The following is an 18787-nucleotide window of genomic DNA, read 5'->3' as shown; positions in this document are numbered from 1 at the left end:
TGTACCCTTATCATTCTCAAAATTATCGTGGATGTTGGGCTAACATTAAAAACATAAAAGAAATCACACTTTTTTCTCGCTGGAATTTGTGCCATTGCTTTTGCATTACCATGTTGGTCTCGCATTTAAGATAATTTTGAGAAGGATCGATCCATTTAGATCACAATATTAATCACAAAACGCTAATGTTAAGGCAGTGTTCAAATATACCTTAGGCACGTTGGGACGGGCTTCATAAAGAGCCTCCTTCGCTGCGTCCAAAGCGTAGTCAACCCGTCTGGATCCTCCAACTCTTCCTGCACGATCCACAAGAGCATCGAACTCACCAAGGGTCGAGTAGCCCCCAAAATCGATGACTTTAGACGATGTGCTGCCATAGGTTATGAGAGCTGCTCTGGAATGGCCTGGTTTGACGTTTAGATATCTGGCAAGAGATTTAACTGATTCTTTTTGCTTTAGGTATTGGTTTGCGTCGACGGGAGAAGATGAATCGATCAGGAACACGATGTCACCGTTCACCACGGGAGCACTGGGGACTACACAAAACAAACGACTAATTATGAGGGTCCTGAAGTGGGGGTCCTAATCCCATTACCCAGCCCCCATTTTGACTAAATCCCATAGTCTCAGCCTATGTTTTGCTCAAATTTCCATCCCATTTCCATTCTTTATCGTTTTTTTTTACCCCAAAAAGGCAAATTCCAGCTCTTTAAGCCCTTCAGGGCTTTTCATGTTTTGCTCAAATCTCCATCCCATTTCCATTCTTTATCGTTTTTTTTTTACCCCAAAAAGGCAAATTCCAGCTCTTTAAGCCCTTCAGGACCCTCTCTTATGATGCGTACTTTTGTTGGTTTTAAGTTTTGTTATCACTGTTTTCATTAATATTACTACAGGATGAACAAGTCAACAGTCGCCACAAGTTCATCGGCAGTTGCCTACTGTCAATTGACTGAATTGTTAGAGTACGGCTCCGTTCCTCTTGCAATTCATTTGATTAATGTTGTCTACTGCCCATCAACTGTAAAACGACGTCTTTTTGTGTGGTCCCCTTTCCGACCACGCGTCATTCTCCCGAGAATAAGATTATTTGATTAAGATATTTCGGTATTATCATTCTACAGCGCCGCCCTTTAGAGTGAAGTCATTAAACCCGTGAAATAAATGTTAGACTAATACACTTTAGTAGACCCTAATTCCTTTGTTTTCATTTGTGTCTTTTTGACTATTACACGTTGACTAGTATTTTTTACTTCACGGGTTAAATGCCTTCGCTCTAAAACAAAATAGGGAATTACAGGTATTCTGAAATGGAAAAACATGACGATCAAAGTAAAGAGGTCTATTGGAAAAGTTAACACGGATACCCGATTTCCGACACTATATTTGAGGCCTTTTTATGGTGTGTTGGTAGAGACCAATTAAAGCTATGTTTTCTGCTAACCTTCGCAGGCAGTTTCTGCAAAACCTTTAACTCTATTCAGAAGTGTGTCAAAAGATTCCGTCATGACAACATCGTCATCTTGGTTTGTCATTAGTCTCAATTCGTTTCGTTCGGCGTCCATGCCTATCCCAACTGCAATCATATGAACACCTGCTCGCTTCAGAGGCTCTGATGCTCTGGAAATATTAAACATGTCAAGTGTTAAAATAACTGTTCAAACAACTGATATGGTATTTAAATTGAAGTACACCCAGGTAAAGATCGCAATGCATGGAAATGTTAAGGGCTTTCATTGTTATTCTGACTGTCCCAATTTTAGAAAGTGGGCGCAACTTAATTTAAGAGTTTTTCTTGACGAGACATGGCAAAAAAAGACTATTGGAGACTCGCTACCGGTAAAGACAGACCCCTTGTATTGATTTCCTAGAGGGACAAAACAATAAGCCGTCTTTTCCTATGCAAGAAACATCCATTGTTTTGTCCCCCAGGATAATTCCTCTTGGGACTCGGTTCAAGAGATCTATTTGCAAGATTTGTCTAGGCAAAGTCTAGGCAAAGTTCTAACCATTACCAGATATTGCCAGAGCAAAGGGAACACCTTCTACTCAGATATTTTAAGATACTTGAACACAGGTCGTCAAACAGGCCTGTATCCAGTCAACTAATTATGATCCAACTGTGAGGTAGTCTCCCATGCAGCCGCTATTAGTTTCGGTCCCAGATCCTTACAGGACCTCCGAGTCTCCACTTAATGTCGGCCGCGGAGAAGACTAACACCTTGAATGAAGCAACAAATTACCTGTCCAGTGCAACTGCATTTTCAGACTTGGTCTGTCTGCCATCAGTCATCACAACCGCAATATGTAAGACTTCACGGCGCGCAGTGCCTCTTGGTCCAAAGAAGTCCTTATAAGTCAACAAAAGCGCTCTATCGATTCTGGTCTTACCCTTCTGATGTGGCAGGCCTACTACAGCGATTGAAAAACTGTTTATGTCGTTAAAATCGCCAAAGTCCATTTCTTTCTTCGCATCGTTGCTGTATAAGACCAGCCCGAAGCGGGTGTCAGTGGGCGACATGACGAAGCTACTAGCAAAATCAATAATGAAGTATTTCATCTTTTTATAATCCCTTCTCCTGATGCTACCAGATGAATCGACGATGAATACTAAGTCGATCTTGACGTCACATTTTTGAATTGCTTGAAAATAAAGCAAAAGTACGTATAAGTACCTACGCTGATTTTGCGTATGTTGCTGGTGTTTATGCATTATGGAAAGAATTCTTGAACATGTCCTGCTAACGAAATGTATAACACAGAAAGCAAGAGCGCCGTTGGATTTCTGCGTTAAAAATTGTTTGTATGGCTCTGGGGAGAAGGGGGGGAGGGGGGGGGGGCAAAAACCAATGACACCAAATAATATCTAAATTAACAATGCCAAGTCTGATAAGTACTTACCAGCTCCCTCGGCGATCTCTCTCCCTATAGAGCTGCCTAAGAAGGCCAGAGTATCAAAAGTTTTAACAGGAATTACATCCTCAGCTCTGTTTACTACTTTGTAGATCTCTTTGGGGCGGGGCTGACTTCCGACATGAATAACATACATCTTCGCTCCTAAATCACGCAAAGGAAGTGATGCTAAGCCAGGTGATTTGGCGCCGACTTCAGGGTATTGTCCGCCAGCGGTGAGCAGAACGAAGACCTTAGATGCATCTTGTCGAGATGAGTTGAATATTTGAGTAGCGTCTTCGAGAACTCGGTCGATTCGTCGATATCCCCCTTGTGGTGTTGCGCCGTCTACTTTAGACTCAAAGTCAGCTTTAGAGTCGTAACCATTGAACAGGAATACTCGCCTTGGGTTGTTGCCATAGGTAACCAGGGCAGCACGTGACTTACCAGGCTCCACGTTTAATGAACGAGCAATGTTTTTGACAAAGAACTTTTGTTGGTCGAATTCGGTTTTTTTGACGTCGATTGAAGAATCGATGGCGAAAACCACGTCTAAATTAGCATCAGTTGGTGTCTGTGGCTCTTCGATTCAAGATAGACAAAAGGCTTCGGTCATTGATGCAAATCAATTATATTGATAATCATCACTTAATTATTTATGGCACTCAACCAAATTATTCGATAGTGATTAAATTCCAAATCGTTCTCTGTAGAGTGCTAATTTTAATTTTGTTGAGTGTATTATAAGCAACAAATCGCACAATCGTGATGTTTTGAAAGTTCTCAAGCCTAAAGCTACGGACACACGGTGCAATATTGCGCGCGATGTTGCATGCAATTGATGTTGCGTGCCATGACACACGACGCAATTTTTTGCACGCAACGTTGCTGAAGTAGAAAACTATAATACTTCAGCAATATTGCCTGCAATGTCGTGCCTTAAAGGCTCGTCCAATTTTGAAAACTTTCGACATCACTCGTACCTATAATTTCCGAATTGTCCTTGAGATCGTGCGATTTCCTATACTAATTTATCGCTGCTAAAGAATGCTACCAAAAACCTCCTTCCTACCTTCACACGTAGTTTTTGAAAATGTTCCAACTTTTGCCAACAAATCGTCAAAAGACGTCGCCATGACAACATCATCATCTCTCTCCGTCATGAGTCTCAGTTCCTTCCTACTGACGTAAGAACCGATTCCTACAGCAAAAATATAAACCCCTTCCCTTCTCAGTGCAGTTGCTGCCTTATCTAACGGAACAGTATCTGGATCTTTGGTCTGTTGTCCATCTGTCAACACTATAACGATTCTATGAACTCCACGACGCGCGGTACCTCCAGGACCATAGAGCTTTACATATGCCATCTGAAGAGCTCGATCAATACGCGTCCTTCCACGCTGATGAGGCAGGCTTGCAACTTTGATATGGAAGTCTTCGATGCTTGTCTGATCACCAAAGTCGATCTCTACTTTTGCATAGTCGCTGTAAAGAATGACTGCAGCGCGGGAGCCATTACGAGAAACTCCGAATTTACTCGCTAAAGTTGATACAAATGTTTTGATCTTGGTGTAGTTTCTTTGACCAATACTTCCGGATGAATCCACAATGAAGGTCAAGTCAACAGGGATTGTACAACTTGGTGTGCCTAGAAGAAACAGGGGATCCTTCAGCTGATACACTGGATTATTACTATGGTTAAACACAAAACTTTTAAGGTAAGCTAGCACTAACTTGATAGACTAGCCGTGGCTACGATGGAGTGTTGCTAGGGATTCTCTTAGAAAATGATTTTACAAATGAATGGTAATAGTGATGGTAACGATAAAGATGATGATGATAGGTAATTGCTATCCTCACGCATTATCCTCTTAATCTTAATTTTAAGGTGTTGTTTCACGAGACAATTCGAAACGACGATTTTTTTCGCGCAACAATGTACATGGATGCTTCAAAACTCACAACATTGTTGCCATCGATTTGTGTTGTCGAGCGCGCCATGTTACACGACGCAACAATGGTGCGCTAAAAATCGCTGTAATATCGCCATCGCCATTTTTCTGACGTTTTTAAATATATTTTACAATCCCTGATGGTGGTCGTTTAGACCGAAAGCGTGGATGATTTCTAAAAAGTTAAAACACTTGGTTGAATAAACGTCTAAAATTAAACTGATAATGATGATGTTCCATGATCAAGATAATTTAAAGATCTAACGTACAAAAAAGTACCGATATGCTTATTCCCACAAATGGTTTTATAATAAAAGAGCAGTAATTTCCCTCTATATACTTACTTGAAGAGATCTGTCTTGCAACACCAGGGGCTCTATCAGTAAGATGACTGAATGAAGTAACATTGAACAAATTATTAGGTGTACGAACAGCTGGCTTCAACTGGTCAGGATCTTTATCAGAACCAATACTAATGATATACGTCCGAGCTCCAAGGTCTGCAACAGGTATTACCGCTCTTGATAGAGGATCTGCCAGAGAATCTTGTTTACCAGCTGTCAGAAGCACCACAATCTTCGGTACATTGGGTCGCCCTTCTTTGATTATTTGAGCTGCTGCGGATAACGCCCGATCTGCCCTACGGGGTCCCCCCACGGGTCGTAAGTTGTCGATCGCATTTTCATATTCGTCCAAAGTTTTATAGCCTTCGAATCTAAGACCAACATTAGCAGTGTTCCCGTATGGGATGAGTGCTGCTCGAGATTGACCTGGTCGTACGTTCAGCTGTTTGCTTAATTGTTTGACAAAGGCCTTTTCGCGGGTGAACTGAGATGACGTCACATTCGATGATGTGTCAACCAAGAAAATGACGTCAGCAGTGAAGCTTCGTGGAGCACCTGACAACATATCATAACAGTGTTTCATCAAAAATCCAATGAACATTGATGCATATTCTTTCTCCTAATGATTTCTCTGAATCATAGAGGATATTCTCTTATAGGTCTAAACAGCTTTTTAGGGGTTAACCAAATAAATGAAGTTTGTAACAGCAGGGAGACAGTTTTGCGGAATGCCGCAGGCCATTTTCTCAATGGTTTCAAACACCAGTTTGTTAAGCAATATTGCGCGCACGGCGACACCTTATATTGGTAATTAAACCGCGCGCTGAAAATAGTATAAAACTCTTGTTACGGCTGCCTGTGCCCTTATCATGTTGAATTATTTTCATTCATAGAACAGTGATATCGTGCGTTGTCATTGGTTCAATAGATCTCGCTTCTTCCATTGACAGGTTCTGTGAACCGTACCGTGCACTTACAGTCATACAGTCTACTCTATCTATATTTTGCGTGTTACTGGAATCACGTTTAATTACCTGTTTGAGCAATTCCTTTCGAAATTGACTTTACTTGTGGTTTAATATTATCGATTCCGCGGACCAATAAAATATCTTGTGGTTTGTCAACAACAGGTAAGAGTTCTCTCTGAGAAGGTTGTTGTCCAATAGTGATAACGAAAGTCTTAATCCCAAGATCACGGAGTAACTGAGAACTCCTATTAAACGTCTTGGCATTAGACGCGGGTTCTTGCTTCCCTGTGGTGAGTAAGACAGCAATCTTGGGCACGTTGGGTCTGCCTGATGCCAGAACTGTGGACGCAGTTTCCAAGGCTCCGTCCATCCTTCTGTTGCCTCCTACATGAGGGGCTTGGTCGACAGCGTTTTCAAATGCTGAAATGGTTCCGTATTCGTCAAACATGTTCACACGTTGAGCAGTGGCTCCGTATGTTACCACCGCACCCCTTGAGTTACCAGGTGAGATGTTCAGCAGTTTAGCAAGGTATTTGACGAGTTCTTTTTCTCCCTTGTAGGTGCTGCTACTGACTTGTGAGGAAGAATCCATTAAGAAGACTATATCTGCTTGTAAGGTGGTCGGGCGTTGCTGGACTAATAAAAATATAAAATTCATTTATACTATGCATACAAAATAGCATACTTTGGTGGATCATTCTTGCATTAATTTTGTATCCATGAAATAATAAGTCAGTCATGTTATAATACTACTGTACTACTATCAAATTACGCTAAGTGCACGAATAAGACCTTTAATACGATAGACCATTATTCCAAGGGAATTTGTTAGTAAACACCTACCTCTACAGGCTGTCTGTGCAAAAGCACCAACTCTATTTAGGAGATCATCAAACGAATCAGCCATATAAACATCCTGATCTCTCTCCGTCATCAACCTTAGTTCTTTCCTATCAGCCATATGCCCGATACCAACAGCCAAAATATAAACATTCCCTTTCCTCAGTTGATCTGCTGCAATATCCAGGTCAACAGCATCTGGGTCTGGAGTTTGTTGTCCGTCAGTAAGAACCACCGCAATGCGTTGGATGTTTTGGCGCGCAGTCCCTCCTGGCCCAAAAAAGTCTCTGTATGCAAGTCCTAAGGCTTTGTCAATGCGCGTTCTTCCACGCTGTTGAGGAAGAGCTTCCACGGCATTTCTAAAGTCCTCTGCATTCGTGAAGGAAGTAAAATCGATTTCCTTGACTGCTTGGTCACTGTAGAGTATCACTGCCGCACGTGATCCTGTTGGCGATAATCGGAACTTCTTCGCCATCGCCGAGACAAATGATTTCATCTTTGAATAATCGTCTGGACCGATGCTTCCTGAAGAATCGACTAAAAAGGCAATGTCGGCTGCCGCAGTGCAAGAATCGGATTCTGAAACATAACGAAGGCGAAAAAAGGCGCTTAAAATTAGAAAACGCGGAAATAAATTTCTGAACAATGGTGACACAGGTGATCTGTTGCAGCAAAGAAAATATTTTCGTGAAGTATCATGGCACGACATGGCTAAGTCTACCTAAGTAACTTTGTATATCAGTATTCTAATGTTTTACCTCTTGCGATGTGTCTTGATAAAGGAGGAGCACGCAAAATTAAATCACCAAATGATTTAACAAGCGTGAGATCTTTGGAACTCTCAACAGCTGGTAACAACGTTGTTGGGTCAGCTTCGCTGCCGAGAGCCACAACAAATGTCTTAGCGCCAAGTCGATTCAACGGCTTTACAGCTTCAGCTAGACTTTTGGCTCCTGGCCCTTGCCGTCCAGTTGTCATAAGCACAACAAGCTTGGGCACCTCAGAGCGTGCCTGTTTTACCAGGCGAGTTGCAGCGTCAAGTGCGTTGTCTATTCGTCTCGTACCTCCAAGGAATGGCGCGCGATCGACTCTTTCATCGAAATTATCCATTGATGTGTAATCGTTGAACGAGAACACAGTGTTAGGATTGTCGGCGTAAGTCACAAATGCGCCTCGAGACTTTCCTGGAGCAACGTTAAGAAGACGTGCCAGCTGTTTGACAAAATTCTTTTGGGTGTTGAAATCTGATTGGCTGACTCCGGATGACGCATCGACCAAAAAGATGACGTCAGACGAGAAAGATGGTGGAGCACCTGCAAAGTAATTTTGGGTTTGAACTTATTAAAAAGCGTGAGAAGACGAGTACGGTTTATTATCGTGAAGTATCTTGTTCATTGTTAGTGCGAGTGTTGAACTTAGAGCCATGATTTCATGTTTGATCTAAGATATTCAGTACTTCAGACAATACTCTATTTTGTGCTGAAATACTCCTGTTTCGAGTTCTCTGTTGCTCAGGGTTAGCCTCGGTGTTGAATATTGATGTGTTCCAGTGAATGTCCGTGAAATTTCAAAGTTTTTTGTTCGTTTAAGTTGTTCATTCTTTAATTTACAGTTGGTACGTATTTGTGAATATTTAGACACTGATACGAAGCCCACCCTCTGTAATCAAGGAACAAAGATGTAATTTTGAACTCGAAAATGGTCTATTCTTTAAAATGAGTACGGTATAGCTGTATCATACCTGATCGGCTCATTATCATACGTCCAATTTCACTTCCTTTGGACTGCAGTGCATCAAAATCATTGACATCAATCACATCTTGTGAGTGCTGAACCAAAGGTCTTAGCTGGTTTTTATCTGGTCCATCACCGACTCCCACAACGTATGTCTTGGCTCCAAGATCACGAATTCGTTTTGCAGCTTCCTCCAACGTCCTTGCCCCCTGCACCGAAGAATGTCTGCCACCAGTAACGAGAATACTTACTTTAGGTACGTCAGGCCGTGCGCTTCTAATCAAAGCAGATGCACCATCTAGGGCTTGGTCTATTCTCCTGTCTCCACCTTGAAGACGAGCGTTGTCTACTTGCGCGTCTAGCTCAGCGAGAGTTCTGTAGCTATCGAAGTTTACGACTGGGAATGAGGTTGAGCCATAGTTGACAAGCGCCAGCCTTGATCGGCCGAGAAACACGTTCATTGATCTTGCAATAGCTTTAACAAAGTTCTTTTGCTTTTGAAGTTTATCGGGTGTGATTTGGCGGGAAGAATCGATCATGAGCACCAAGTCAGCGTCAAAGTTCTCTGGCTTTGGCGAATCTTTATAGGAGGAAAAGTGTTCACACGTTACTAAAAGTTTCATTTAGTTATACAAGAAACTCGATTTACGGAACTGATCCGACAAAGTCTGGTCACGTATGATGTTTAGAGGTGAAAAGGTCAAAAAATATTGACTATGTAGCGTACGTTTTTGTGCCTTTTCTCCCACTAGGGATATCTCCAATCGTGATTCACTGTACCGTACATTTTATACTCAGATGTAATTGACAACATACTGGGATCCAGACCACATAAAGTTTTGGGAAAATATCATCCCTAACATGAAAATGTTTTGTTTTGAGAAGAAAAATTAGAAAGATTACAAGCGGAACTTACTTGCAGCAACGAGTTTCGCTAGGCCTGGAGCACTTTGGTGTAATTTAAGAAACACGGGTACTGTTGTGATATGACTCTGGCTCTCGACTACTGGACGTAGTTGATTATAATCAACATTTGGACCAGCAGCTACGACAAAGGTCTTGATCCCCAGGTTACGCAATCTCCTTGCGGCCTCGTCGAGCGATCGCGCGTTGGGACCTTGTTTCCCGCCATTTACAAGCACGACAACTTTGGGTACTTGTGGACGAGCGCGGGTAAAAATCTGCGAAGCAATTTCAAGAGCCGTGTCTGTTCGTCTCTCTCCTCCCGTTGGCTGTGTGCCGTCTATTGCTTTATGTAGTTCTTCAATAGTACTATAGCTATCAAGTCCAGACACAATTGTTGGTTTATCTCCATAATTAACGACCGCAGCTCTTGATTGCCCTGGCTTTACGTTTAGTAAGCTTGCGGTGTGTTTGATAAACTCCTTCTGATTGGTTAACTCGCTTGGGGAGATCCCATTCGAAGAGTCGATGAAGAACAGTACATCGGCATCAAAGTCTTTTGGCGCACCTGTAAACATGACAAAGAAATGATACTCATCTGTTGCATTAATACTTATGCTTATATACCTATTTCAAAAAACGTTGTTTTCGCCAAAGGCAATAGGCAACAGGCAATATGCAATAGGCAATAGGAGAAAAGCGATAGGTCATCTCAAGATCCAAGAATAGCTGGAATGACTTGTGTTTCTGCTTCTTATTCTCGTCAAGAACATGGACCTTAGTGTTGAGGCTGATTCAATCTTCTCTATATTCAACGAAACCATTTCCATGTTGGAATGCATGGCCTATTGCCTATCACCTTTGGCGATGACAACGTTCTTAAAAAATAGGTGTATACTATAAGGTTTTTAAGTAGTAAACCCGCCAGTAAATAAACGTTGAAACTCAAAGGGTCTAAAAAACGTAGCAAATCAATACACATACTTGGAAAAAAGTTCTTAAAACATACCTGTAATTCCCAGAACACGGTTGATAGTATTTTGAGCTTTGCTTGGAAGACCGGTAAAAGAAGGCACTTGGATGACATCATCAGGACCCAGAACAGCAGTGCGCAGCTCATTAGGATCAACCCCATTTCCTATACCAACGATGTATAACCTGGCACCCATTGATCTCAGAGGTCTGGCAGCATCATTTAATGCTCTGGATCCACTCTCAGTTTGTCTTCCCGCTGTTATCAAAATGGCAAGTTTCTTTGCATTTGGTCTGCCAGAAGTAAGGACTGTAGCAGCCGCGTCTAGCGCTTTGTCTATTGCTCGTTTACCCCCAAGATATTCAGCTTGGTTTACTTCTTGTTCGAAGACTCTGAGAGATTGAAAGCCCTCTAGTCTAGACTTGATGGTAGCGTAGCTGCTGTAGATTATAAGACCAGCTCTGGTAGAGTCAGAGGCTAGGCTTAGTGATCGGGCAAGAGATTTGACGTACTCTTTTTGAAGCTGATATTTGTAAGGGTCGACCTCGGAAGTGGAATCCATCATGAAGACCACATCGTAGTCACGAACGATTCGCTTGATTTGCTTTCCTGCAATGAAAAAAAGTTCACTTCATGTCGCTTTACGCATCCCATTTACTTTAGGATCTCTTCGCATAAAAATTTCCCTCTTGTGCGAAGGAGAAATCTTGTGTTTTTTAGTTGGATGGTAATAGTGTTGACCCTAGTTCTAAGGTCTTCTGTTGTTTAGGCCCATTAAACTAGGGTGACCCCCGGATGGTGCAGTGGACCGCTCGTTATCTAGCGGTTACATAAAGATAAGGTGACGCGAGTGTATTGGCAAAGTCTTTTGTGGCCTAGGACGGTCTCTAAACCTTGAGTGATCCGGATATTTATATAGTTGTTAGAAAAAATAAAAGCCATCGACTGAGAAGGAATTCAAATTTGGAAAAAAATTGTCGCCGGGCAATCCAAGTTCTTGAGATGTCAAACGCATTAACTTAAATTGCGCCTCAAAATTAAGTATAATATGAAAGTTCTTAGACTTAATTCCCACTTTACTATAACCATGCACTTACCGTGTGTTCTACTGATGTGAAGGCCAACCTTTTGCACATTAGTCTGCAATGACTTAAAATCACGCATCCTCATAATATTCCTTGGATCACTAATGGTCGTAAGTTCTCCATCATCGACGTCAGGCCCGATGGCAATGGAATAAATCTTTCCACCCAAGTCTCTTAACGTTTTCATGGCCTGATTTAGAGGGACTGAATCAGCGTCTTTGGAAACTGGTCCACTAGTAACGAGTATTCCTATCTTAGGACCACCTCGATTACTGTACTTAAACATATCTCCCGTTCTTCTAAGAGCCTCGTCCGTCCTTCTTGACCCTCCCAGGAACACTGCTCTATCTAGCTTCTGAGCAAAGTCATTATGGCTGGTGAAGTCTCCAAGAGCATTGACCGTGTAGGCAGTACGGTCAAATACGACAGTTCCCACACGAGGGCCTTTTTGGGTTGGTTTGAAAGATTTGGCTAACGATTTGACAAATTCCTTTTCACGTTTGTAGTTTTCTCCGCCAACGGTTTTTGAAGAATCGATGAGAAAGATGACATCAGTGTTTGGATCAAGCGGTGCCGAGATGTCTGAAGGAGAAGAATTGTTTTTGTAAATTGCAAAATAAAAACATTTTCAGGCTTTTGTGCGTATCTGAGTATCTTTGGCGATCGTTTAATGTAAGATCAGCCGCAGCAATTGCCGCGAATGTGTAGTCCTCGATATCTTTAAAACTAACAACAAAGACATTTTTTTGCTACCAGCACCTACGTTAACCTTACTGAAGCAGGAGCAGGAGCAGGAGCAGGAGCAGGAGCAGGAGCAGGAGCAGGAGCAGGAGCAGGAGCAGGAGCAGGAGCAGGAGCAGGAGCAGGAGCAGGAGCAGGAGCAGGAGCAGGAGTAAGTGAGTATATTTGTAGACTAGGTACCTGTATGCTTGGCTATATATCTTGCAACAGACGGCGCATAGTGGTCCAACCTTTCAAACGTCTTCTCATAGATGACATTTTTTAGTTTGTTGGAAATCCTACCCAAGGCATTGATATCCAAATTCTCACCGACCCCGATCACAAACACGTGAACATTCTTTTCACGTAAACCACGAATTGCGTTCTCCATAGCATAAGAATTAAGATCGGTAAGTTCATTGCCTCGTGTTAAAACGATTGCAATCTTAGGCACCTGAAAAGTAAAAAATATTTGATGATTATGTTAGTAGCAAAATTACCCCAGCAACACCAGATTTCACGGCGAAGACAAATCCCTACCTGAGGTCTTGCATTATCAAAAGTATCGCTTGCCAACTGTAAGGCACCCTCTATTCTCTTTCTTCCTCCCTTGTACACCAAGCCATCAACGTCAGAGCTAAAGCTAGCAATGTCTGAATGCTTTTCGAGTGGGATGTCAAGCAAGGCTGTGTCCGAATACGTGATTGCTCCTGCCCTGGTGTAATCTGGTGAAACTTTGAACGATTTTGCTAAGTTTTTGACAAGTTTCTTTTCTTTCTGGAACTCATCTTGGGTAACAGTCCATGAGGAATCGAGTAGGAATAGAAGATCAGCTGTCAGGTTGACTGGTTTGGCGGAATCTGTAACAGTGGAAACAAGAATAAGGTAAATATCTGAGAAGTCAAAAATTGTCGTCCCAATTACCGCAAATTAACATAGGCATAGACACAGCCATAGACAGGTTTTGTAGCGTTTCTATTTTATAATGCCGGAACATCAAATCAAACTATTGCTTTATCGCTAGGGATCATGGTCGCTGGAGGGGGATGGAATGACAACAACATATTCAATCACAATGAAATTTGGATTATGAGCTGGTGAATGCAAGAACAACTAAATATTATGCTAAATATCTCGAAAGAAGAGAATTAAGCTTAAATTAAGCTTTTCGTAACAGCGCTGCGAAAGTGTTTGCACGGTGCAACGGAGAGGCAATCGTCGCCAAAAGTAGAAACGAATTCCGCGAAACTTGTCTCGCGACACTGATTTATTTCAAATTGCGCTTTAGGTTACACGCTACAATGCTCCATGCAACTTGTGTCGCAACGTCGTTGCTAGACACGTTGCAGAGAAAATTGTTCCGTGTAATCGCGCCTTTAGTAGAAAATTCATATATTCCTCAGGAACGTAACATACCAGGTTGGTCTGCATGCTGAATAATTTCCCTCAGTCTTCTCAGCAAATCGTCAAACGAATCGACTGTAAACACGTCTTGAGGTCTCTCAGCCAACAAGTTCAGTTCATTAATATCCACATGTGCTCCGACGCCTATAACATACATTTTGACGCCCAAGTCTTTGAGCGGTTTCGAAGCAACGTCTAACGGCTTGGCATCGAAATCTTCAGTTTGTTTCCCGTCCGTTAAAATGAAAGCGATACGTGGGACAGTCGGACGCGCATCTGTAAAAACCCCCTCCGCGACAGCCAACGCTTTGTCTATTCTAGTTCTTCCTTTAAGGTATTCCAAACCTTCGATGGCTGCGCTTACATTCCTGTTATCAAGCCTGTCTTCAAAGCCGAATATAAGTTTTGGAAAATCGTCATAGATGATAACACTTGATCTGGCTTGTCCTTTAGAAATGTCGAAGATATTGGCAAGTTCTTTGACGAACTGCTTCTCCTTATTGTAGTCATCGATGCCAATGCTTCCAGATGAGTCCATGATGAATACGACGTCTGCTTTTGTTGTAATGGTGACATTCTTGTCTGGAAAGCAGGAAAATATGATAACTATACAAACTATTTCCTTGTTAAAATGTTTTAAAAGCCTTAAAATAGTCTTAACTATTCTATCTTTGCGTTACATGCAATTATTTCGAGGTAGAGAAGTGCGCAACTTTGAAAAAAGGTTCGTTCAAATTCAAACTTTGCATGACTGTGATACGACACCACGCACGGTACTGTCATGGTACAGACGACAACCAATCAAAGCGCGCGAGAACACGGCACGGCACTCACTAAATATGAGTTATTCACAGATATAAGAAATCTACTCTAGACTTAAAGTTCAAAAACGGATCCATGGAATTAAAAAATTCAATCACGCAGGTGCGTTATATCTTTCATGACCATAGACACAAAATATTTAATCATGGCACTCGCGGAATCATCGTTACAACGAAGTTGGTTTTAGTGGACGCGCCTTTGTAAACTTTGTGTTTTCCTTGAATGTCATACCCCATTTATTCGCATTATAGCGCAAAAGGAGATATAATAAGTCAATCCTATCGAGAATATCTCCTATGGAAACACTTTGATCAGCCACCAAAAAACTATTATCTCGCGGCGGTGAATTATACGAACCCTCGCTTGCTATTTAGGACGACTCTAATCATCAACTGTCAGTCGACGCTTACCTGGAAAAATGCAGACGTTTTTGCAGCCCGTAAAACAACATTTCATGTTGAGGGGACAATCTTGATCGCACGTGCATCTGTCCCAGATATACACCGGACAATCGCTGCGCTTCTCGTAGAACGAACATCGACCAGGACGAATTCCTGCCAATCAAAGAAAGATAAAACTACATTAATCTAATACACCACTTATGTATATGTTTGAGATTTAATTGGTTGCGTAACTGATAGCGGTTAAATGTTTAAGTTTTCAATCCTTTGCTCCTTTGAAAAGTCGCAACTAAGGGGGCAGGGCACCAAAACAAAAGAGTTAGCCTAGTATGGATACACTACCTTCATAAGGGGGGTGGGAGGGGAAGAGTTAGACTAGAAGTGTGGTCACATCAACTTCATAAGCTGGTCAGTCGATTAAAGTGCATGTTTGCAATTGATTAGCATAACTGAACAACTGCACAAAAGTAATTTGCCAAGTTCATCCAGTGTGGCAGCTACAACGTCACATAAAAACCAGTGACTGGGCTTCCTGCGTTCTCACATATGCACGTGCTACACCAGCCAGCAACACCAGCCATTTAATACTGAGACAGGACAGTGTTAATTTACATATTTGGAGAAATTTTTCATCTTAAATCAAATATGTATATACCAATTAAACTAAGCATTTTAAACTAATAAAGCACACAGAATTTTATGTACCATAAAAATAACTCTACATTTAGGTTATTTCCAGGCTTTGCAACAACTCGTTTCAAAATTTCATATACGCTTATCAGTAAGCTTTCTACACTGATATACGATAAAACACATATTTAATATTGCCGTAAACTTAAATGTATCGGCATAAACAAAATAGCTAATGGTACAGCCAGCTTCTAGCTTACTTGAAGTGTGATTCTACAAATACTTTCCATACAGTCTTTCTCTAAAACAAGTGTTGGTCCAATGTTGGTCGTCTAAAATCAGGTGTTTGTTTTTTAGAATATTGCACACTTATAAACGCAAGACGAGCTGAAATTTCGATACTAATCAAACCCTCTAAGAGTTATAAAACCTTGTTGTGCTTCGGTAATCCTGAAAAATCCTTGCTTTTCTTAAAATTTAAGTTCTGTTCAAAGAGTTCCACCACACAGTTCCTTCAACTGCCTTGTTGCCAAGCAGTCCACAGGTAACCCAATAGTGAGAAGTGAGTCAAATGTGACGTCATCAGGTTTACGAATCCACTAAGTTTTACTTGAACTATGTTTTCAAAAAGATCTCAAAACTATCTATTTCTTATTGATTAAGTCTCTAGTTAATGCGCGCTAGTTTTCTTATACACGAACATAGCATACTTACATGTCAAGGCTCGTCAAGGCTAAAGTAGAATTAGTATGAAGCGGCTCACCGCACGGTAACAGCACGCGATAGAATAAGAATTTTTGTCGTTTCAGATCAAGTGCCATGTCCGTGAGCATAAATTCTTTCTTACTAATAATCCTTCAAAAGACAATAATTTAATGATATGCAATACCGGGCCTAAGATGCAAAACATTTGTTGGAAACATCACGGTTACGGTAATTGCACGCATGTCCTCATCTCTATACACGTTAGTTATAATAATAAAAAATTCTAATTATAATTTCCAAGTAAATAATTAAAATGCGATGTCGCCTTCTCAATGTTCAAAACGAGACTGGTGTGATTCTAGGGTTGAATTTAGGAACGCACTCGGAATGGCTTAACTTTTTGTCGCATCATCATAGTTAATTATTAATAATGTGGTATCATGAGGTCGTTACCACTTCTTCTTGGAACGGTAAATTGCTTTCCTTTCCCACTAAAATCCTTTCAAAGGCCAAGTCGTGTGACCAAACAGGAAAGACGTTATAGGGAGACTTGGAAAACCTTCAATATTTCTAAGCCAATCAAAATCCAATGAGAAACGTTATCGAAATAATGATGGGGAAAGAAGTGGAAGCAATGATGTAACTATCATATTTACAAAAGCCATATTGAATGGCTATACAGTAGTGTTTTGGACAGCCTACCCCAAAACTATAGCCCAATACGTATAGTACGGATAGTATAAGCACGATAAGGACAGTTAGCGCATATTGTTATTTATCAGCGCCGGCTCAGACATCTATAATGGCGTTTTCTCCGATCCAAAACCTGTCACGCTACAACCCACGCGGCACATACTGTTGCATCCCTTGCACGCATGCCTGCCAAATGTCATCATAAGCCATCCCTCCATGCTTTATATCAGTCAGGAGGTAATAAAATACGTGGGGAAAGATGTCAGCGCATTGCCTATTTTATTTTTAGTCGGAAATAAAAAACTGATTATCATAAAACAGGTCGAAATAATAAACTTGCCGACCTTCAATAACTATGACCTTGGATGCTATCTGCAGTTAGTATTGCGAGAAGACGTATGCAGTAAACTAACTGAGCAAACCAAGGCGATCATTGTTTTGATAAACATAACAGTGGGGCGAAAGCCTAACGGATGTCGCACCGAGTTTTTGCTCGTCTATTAGATAAACTATATTACTTTTATGATAAAAAATAATCACGGTATTTTGGTTTTATAGATAATGTACGACCATAAAAATAAATAAATAAATAAAGCATAATGGAAAAATTATCAGGATAGAAAATTAAGAGTACAGAATTAATAAATATTCTAAGCTGAACGTAACACTCTAATTTATCAATTATTATTTTAAAAAATTATCAAATGTTTAGATCTCTCATTAACGTTCCTACACAAAATATCTAGACTTCAATAAATTCAATGTTTACGTTAATAGGATTATAATGTTTCTTATCAGGCGTACTTTCAGGACATCTTCGTCTGGCATTTATGAAAACTATAATCACGAAAAGTTTTAACTCAGTAAAAAGTAATTGCTTTTTTTCCTGTTTATTATCTTCCCCGCTCCTTGTCGAAACTTCTTGAACTTCTCGCTTTAATTGATAACATAATATCAAAGTTTAATGAAAGCTCTAGAAAAATTGGCTCTTGAAAAACTGATCTGTTCACGCAATATCAAAATTATACACGTAACTCCCATTTCTTGGGAGACTTAATGAGGGGAAAGCAAAGATTTTCGTATAGAAGTTCTACAAAAATGCTTAAGACATTTGTCAGTTATTATAGAGCACTTTAGACGTGCACCTTAGGCAAATCTTTGGAATTAATATAACCTAAATTATTCGCTAAACACACTTCTTTATAACACTACTTACGTTGCCCATTACAGACCCCAAAGCCAAGTATAAAGGCCAGAAGCAGAAAGAAAGTTTTCATCTTGCAAGCCCAGAGAGCTTTGGCCTCCAGTAAAGGCGTGAGCAAGAAACGTCGTCGTAGTGAGTTCCTAGCCGTTCCTTATCACCGGCGTGACAACAGTTCGACATGTATTTCCTTACACGACAGACGTGGACTGTGCAAGGTCTGTTCAGGTTAGAAGACCCCGTATGTAGGCGATTCTCCGGCGATACTGAAAAGTTGCGGATAGACCTATCACCTATCACCCACGTCTACCGATGAAGTTATCCAAAACTCTGTGAATACCCTTCAGTAGAGATGAGCACTTGATGGCATATCTTAATAGGACTAATAGCCTAGAGCATGCTTGATCGAGTTCACAGACCAAATCGCTAAGGACGATTTCCGGGGATTGACACTTCCGGAATAAACTAAGTCAAAAACTAAGAGAGTATTCCGACTTTTTTTGGCGATCAGTCAGTAGGAACT

The 18787-nt window shown here is 41.1% G+C and overlaps 1 protein-coding gene across 1 annotated transcript in view; it reads right to left on the bottom strand.

Moving 5' to 3' along the window:
• LOC116301855 (uncharacterized) overlaps window positions 1-18412 on the bottom strand; it is a 63873-nt gene extending 45461 nt beyond the window's left edge. Inside the window, exons 1-18 of the mRNA XM_031711016.2 lie at window positions 18280-18412; window positions 15045-15188; window positions 13825-14394; window positions 12949-13268; window positions 12610-12862; window positions 11701-12270; window positions 10640-11212; window positions 9644-10198; window positions 8735-9307; window positions 7752-8306; window positions 6997-7572; window positions 6220-6789; window positions 5186-5740; window positions 3962-4537; window positions 2899-3471; window positions 2241-2640; window positions 1442-1617; window positions 211-536 (exon numbers count right to left, since the gene is read on the bottom strand). Of these exons, the coding sequence (XP_031566876.2) occupies window positions 211-536; window positions 1442-1617; window positions 2241-2640; window positions 2899-3471; window positions 3962-4537; window positions 5186-5740; window positions 6220-6789; window positions 6997-7572; window positions 7752-8306; window positions 8735-9307; window positions 9644-10198; window positions 10640-11212; window positions 11701-12270; window positions 12610-12862; window positions 12949-13268; window positions 13825-14394; window positions 15045-15188; window positions 18280-18340 (7926 nt within the window). The 5' untranslated portion in view covers window positions 18341-18412. The remainder of the gene's footprint in view (window positions 1-210; window positions 537-1441; window positions 1618-2240; window positions 2641-2898; window positions 3472-3961; window positions 4538-5185; window positions 5741-6219; window positions 6790-6996; window positions 7573-7751; window positions 8307-8734; window positions 9308-9643; window positions 10199-10639; window positions 11213-11700; window positions 12271-12609; window positions 12863-12948; window positions 13269-13824; window positions 14395-15044; window positions 15189-18279) is intronic.
• Window positions 18413-18787: the final 375 nt, after the last annotated feature.

This window comes from Actinia tenebrosa, unplaced genomic scaffold (assembly GCF_029948245.1).
Source record: "Actinia tenebrosa isolate PJP-AT-01 unplaced genomic scaffold, QUT_ActTen_1.0 PGA_scaffold1__47_contigs__length_23844297, whole genome shotgun sequence".
In the NCBI taxonomy this organism is placed as follows: domain Eukaryota; kingdom Metazoa; phylum Cnidaria; class Anthozoa; order Actiniaria; family Actiniidae; genus Actinia; species Actinia tenebrosa.
This window is presented reverse-complemented; position numbering and strand designations above follow the sequence as displayed.